Below are 4,984 nucleotides of genomic sequence, written 5' to 3' on the forward strand. Positions count from 1 at the left end.
GTTGTTGTTCGTTGGTTGTTATGCTGATGCTAGTGCCGATGTTATTGCTAATGCTGTAGTTGTCAATGATGATGCTCTGTTGTCGTTGTTGTTACTATCTTCTTTAGTCACTAAAGTTATGTGTGAAGGTTTTCCCCTCTCTTGCGATGCCCGATAGAACGTGACAGTCGGTGGAGCACTCAGAGGATGTGAGATCGCGTAGGATGATATCAAAGGCACGCTGCTGTTGTGGATCCATGCTGAAGTCGTGTAACTCTAAATCATGCGATATGGGTTTCTCGTCATGCACGGTGTTGAGTCCAACTAGATGGTAAGGGACTGTATAAGATTAGGATTGGAATTCAAAGAGGATGAAACGGCTGGTGAATACGTGAATCCATCACGCCGTGCTGTTGTTTTTTCGCTGTTCTTCGTCATTCGTCTGTCGTTGTTCGGTTGTTGTTATTCGTCTGTTGTCGTTCATTCGTTGTTGCCCGTATGTTGTTATTCGTTTGTTGTTGTTCGTCTGTCGTTGTTCGTCTGTTGTCGTTCATTCGTTGTTGCCCGTATGTTGTTATTCGTTTGTTGTTGTTCGTCTGTCGTTGTTCGTCTGCTCTTGTTGTCGTTGTTGTTGGTGGTGATGGTGCCGTTGTCGTCGTCGTTGTTGGTTTTGTTGTTGTTCGTTTGTTGCTGTTCTTTCGCTGTTGTTCGTCTGTTGTTGTTCGATTGTTGTTGTTCGTCTGTTGTTGCTCGTTTGTCGCTATTTGTCTGTTGTTGTTCGTTGGTTGTTAATGTCCTATAATCATTCACCATCGTTGGCTCCTTTCGTGCTATTAGTAGTAGTAGTAAATCCTCCGCTTCCAATCGCCGTGTACAAACCCAAACACACAAGAGAAGAAGGAGTAGATTTGCCAATATAAACAGTACGAGTGGTAAATCAACTACAAGAAAGAATCAAGCAATTGATGTATTTGATCACACTCTTCTATCATCTGAATTCTTCACTCAACTAAATCACTCAACTCTATAGCTAAGCTTGAATCCACAGCTTGAGGTGAAGCATCGTGGTAGAATAATTCCAAGATGCCAAGATTCTGTGACATAGCCCCACCACATGCTTCCACCTCCAAGTTAATCTTAGTCAGGGGCAGCCACACCAGTAGAATGTAACCAATTCTTAGATTGTTCATCAAGAGCACCGCCTCTGGTAAGACCACAAGGAGCTACAACATCAGCTATCTTCACCGATATAATCCTAGGAACTCCGTTGTCTGGGCAGTGTCGTCGTCGGACGAACTCGTAACCACCACCGCGACGGTATCGCTCCCATAAGGGTAGCCAGCGCCGTTCTCCACTATACACATGAATCTTATATTCAGCGTTGGCCTCGTCGACTTGCACTATCTTACCCACATAAATATACCATTCTGGCTTACCAGAGTCAGAATCATAATCGGCATTCTTCACACGGTAAAATACACAGTCATTCTCCTTGAATCCAAGGTGGCCTGCAGTAGTAGCATGAAGTGGAACATCTTCAACAATATTGTTCATAGCTGCTGGTCGGACATTCCCTACAGGGACTACAGTGCCATCACTAAGCTTTAATGTGATGATATGACCAGTGTCATCCCGCAAGACCTCAGTGATGGTATGAATTGGCCTTCAAAGTTGACTTCGTCACCAATGGCAAAAGAATCAGTAGAATGCAACCTTCTCTTATGGGCAAGGCGAGCACGTTGCCGACGTTGTTGATCGAGTGCTTGTGACTCTCTCCACAGTCGATATTCGTCGCCAACAGCCAAGGCCGTAGCTCGAATACGTTCATATAAAGACCTACCATCCTGATCAGACGACTCTAAGCTCCGCTCATCATCAGTGATGGGGGAATCGGTGAGAACTGACGGTAACCGTGGAGATTCACCATAGACTCGTTCAAAGGCACATGTCGAACCGTTATTGTCTCCTTGACGGATTAACTGGTTAGCCAATATTTCAGCAAACCCAAGGGTATTAACCAAATCTTCGTCACATCTCACTGTACCGCGCTCAGTAGCGAGCTTGAAAGCATGCCCCAAGAAGGCATTACGACGCTCGATATGCGCATTACCACGTGCATTACGGGTACCAACCTTACGATGGTGAGTTATACCGAGCAGACGGTTACAGGCCGCAAAAACGGTGTTAATGAATGACGGTGACATGTCAGTTATCACAGTAGACGGAATTGAGAAACGACACAACCAACGTCTAAAGACCGTCACATAGGTTTCCTGAGCAGTATAGCCCCGTTGAGGTTCATAGATACAGTAGCCTGACGCCAAGTCACTGATACTCAGCACAGTAGTAAAAGTGGTATACTGCCGAAGACTATCAGGAATGGCCTTGTGATCCATAGATATAACCGAAAACCGAGGCATATCATAGGTATTATCACCAAAATTACGATTAGACGGCTCTACCGCTTTATTCTCTTGGCAAAGACATCTCGAAACAAACATTCTCGAATCGAGCAAGATCGATGGCCACCACCCCAATCTTGTGGCGGTATCTTGGGTAGATCCGACACCAAGATGAAGTCGAGAATGTGCAACGGAGAGTAAGTTAGACCTTAAAGTAGGGGAACCAGTATTATCAGGCTCAACCGGTATATACGGTACTACCAATCTAGTGCGAAATCTTCCTTTGACAGGAACTATATCGCTACTCTTGATAGGAGATAGTACATACAATAAAAGGTAGTTATCCTTCTTGTTGTTGTCATCATTAGCAGCAGCAATAGCAGGGTGCTCCAGTAACCACATTGAGTCGCCGAGCCAAGCTCTTATCTGCACAGACACAATAGGAGCAACATCAGTAGCACCTTGAGAAGAAGCGACTGCAACAATATCTTTAATCCGTACACCCAAATATTTTGTGGTGTCGGAACGCAGTAAACTAGCAGCATATACCACAGTTTCGAAATCCCAATCCGGATGTATTATTTTGAAACCATTAAGAGTAGGGTCCGGTGGAATTCCAGTACAGTTAATAGTCCCACCTTCTTCACATTGAGCCTCTCCGTCTCTTTGAAGTGGATCTTCTTGATTGAGTAGGCTGTAAGCGAAAGGGGTAGTAGGAATGGTAGCGTTAGAAGTAGCATTTATTTCAGAATAATAACGACTCAGAACATCTGAAATCGCATTAAGCTCACCACTGAGATGTCTTATCGACACACCAGCTGTACGGGCGAAAGCAATATCATCTAGCCAGCCTAGATACCTACGAACTCGAGCACTAACACCAGGGTCACCAGTCACCTTGAAGTCGCTGAAGTGGGAAATAGTAGCCACATTATCAGATAACACGACGCAGTTAATGGCGTTCGGCTCTTTATAACGAGAAGAAGAGACAATCAATGAGCCCCATTTCTTTAGGGAAAGCACCAGTGATAGTGATTCCTTTTCATACGTGAAGAACCTTCGTTCACTGCTGTTGAACGTCTTTGCCTGTAAGCTAACCAGGGCCGAATGAGTAGGATCTTGCAGTACTGACGCCGTAATTTGCGATGGCGGCACACCCCATACCTGGAACAGGCAGGAACCACATCCAATTTCACTAGCATCGAGAGTTATACACCATACAGAATCCTTCGACAGAGCATCAGTTAAGCTGAACTGGCGAAGGGGGGTATTAGCAACATGTTGTCGTAACTCACTCAGAGCTTCAGCAGCATCCTTATTCCAAGCGAACCGATTCTTCTTCACGACAGTGTCGTTGACAACACGATGTAATGGTTGAAGTAAACGTGTAAGGGTGGAGTAGCTGAAGGCATCCCAACTAAATGCAGTGGCGGCATACAAAATCACGCCTATCAATCTTCTAACCTCCTTTACGGAGTGGGGTACAGAACTGAGTATGTTCAAGAGACGCTTCAGAGAGGATTCATCCAATCTATAAAAGCCTTTCTCAAACCACAATCCAATACAACTTACTTCTTGGGCTGGTTGTTGCGATTTGCTCGAAATCCCCTTTTTAGCCTTTACCAACCCTCGTCTTAGTAGGCGATCTCGTTTAGCACACTCGGCAGGGTATGTCCATGTACCAAAACGTCGTCTATCCATAAGGTAGCCCATAAGCGCCACGCAGAGCCAAACTCTCGTGATAGAATTCTAGCAATGTGTAAGCAGAAAAATTGTGCTGACAAGGCAAAACCTTGTGGGCAGCAACAATACTGATAAAGCTGGTTACCATCACCAAGACCCACCCGAAACACTAGTGATTTTCTCGCTTCTGGAGAGACCCTAGTAGTGTGAAAGGCGTTGGTCAAATCTATCACCGAGTAGTAGACATCATTCATACCTACATCACCAAGGAACACCTCAGCAGACGGGCATTCGGCAGCAAAGTCAGCGAAAGGGATTTTTACCCTACCATTTAGGCTTCTCAAATCACATAATAACCTCGCTTCTTCATCACCATCACTATCCAATCGTGATTTTCCCCGAGCAAAAGCTGGAGATATGAAGTAGCTGTCATCATACGTCACCTTCCGAATCTGGCCAAGTCTCTCAGCCTCCGCTAGGGTTTTCATGAGGCCATTCTGAAGATGACTTGGAACTGTATAGGACCGTCGAACTTGAAAAGGAAGGTCATCATCAGTGATTGAGAAGGCTAACTCAGGTGGTACAAAGTTACAGAGACGAAACTCCAAGTACTCATCTAGTTGTTCGTCACTAAGTCCTCCGAGATAGTCATCTAACCTATCCATAGGTACAGAGTGCATAGTACTGAAAGCTTTTGCAGTGGTCGTAAGCATTCCACTTAGATTTGGTAAGTAAGTCATAGCCACCACAGTATTATCTGGTAGGTAGAGTTTATCATCATACCAGCTTATAACAGGTTTTAGCTTGGTTAAAATGTCCGTACCAAGTAGTAGAGTAAAGTCACCACCAGTCAGTTCGGTGGTATATATGGTACAGTTTAACCTCATGTTCCCCACCACCACAACTTCGTTGATGGCCTT

The 4,984-nt window shown here is 44.9% G+C and overlaps 2 protein-coding genes across 2 annotated transcripts; both read right to left on the bottom strand.

Moving 5' to 3' along the window:
- Positions 1 to 1,116: 1,116 nt before the first annotated feature.
- Positions 1,117 to 2,183, bottom strand: Pmar_PMAR022190 (hypothetical protein; the record flags this gene model as incomplete). The annotated part of the gene is made up of 2 exons (XM_002769297.1): positions 1,117 to 1,553; positions 1,820 to 2,183. 2 exons carry the CDS (start codon positions 2,181 to 2,183, stop codon positions 1,117 to 1,119), a joined length of 801 nt encoding a protein of 266 aa, XP_002769343.1.
- Positions 2,184 to 2,445: 262 nt separating this feature from the next.
- On the bottom strand, positions 2,446 to 3,121 carry Pmar_PMAR022191 (hypothetical protein; the record flags this gene model as incomplete). Its single annotated transcript, XM_002769298.1, has 3 exons — positions 2,446 to 2,530; positions 2,710 to 2,807; positions 3,020 to 3,121. 3 exons carry the CDS (start codon positions 3,119 to 3,121, stop codon positions 2,446 to 2,448), a joined length of 285 nt encoding a protein of 94 aa, XP_002769344.1.
- Between the last annotated feature and the right edge of the window lie 1,863 nt (positions 3,122 to 4,984).

This window comes from Perkinsus marinus (genome assembly GCF_000006405.1).
Source record: "Perkinsus marinus ATCC 50983 genomic scaffold scf_1104296966140, whole genome shotgun sequence".
Taxonomy (NCBI): Eukaryota; Perkinsozoa; order Perkinsida; family Perkinsidae; genus Perkinsus; species Perkinsus marinus.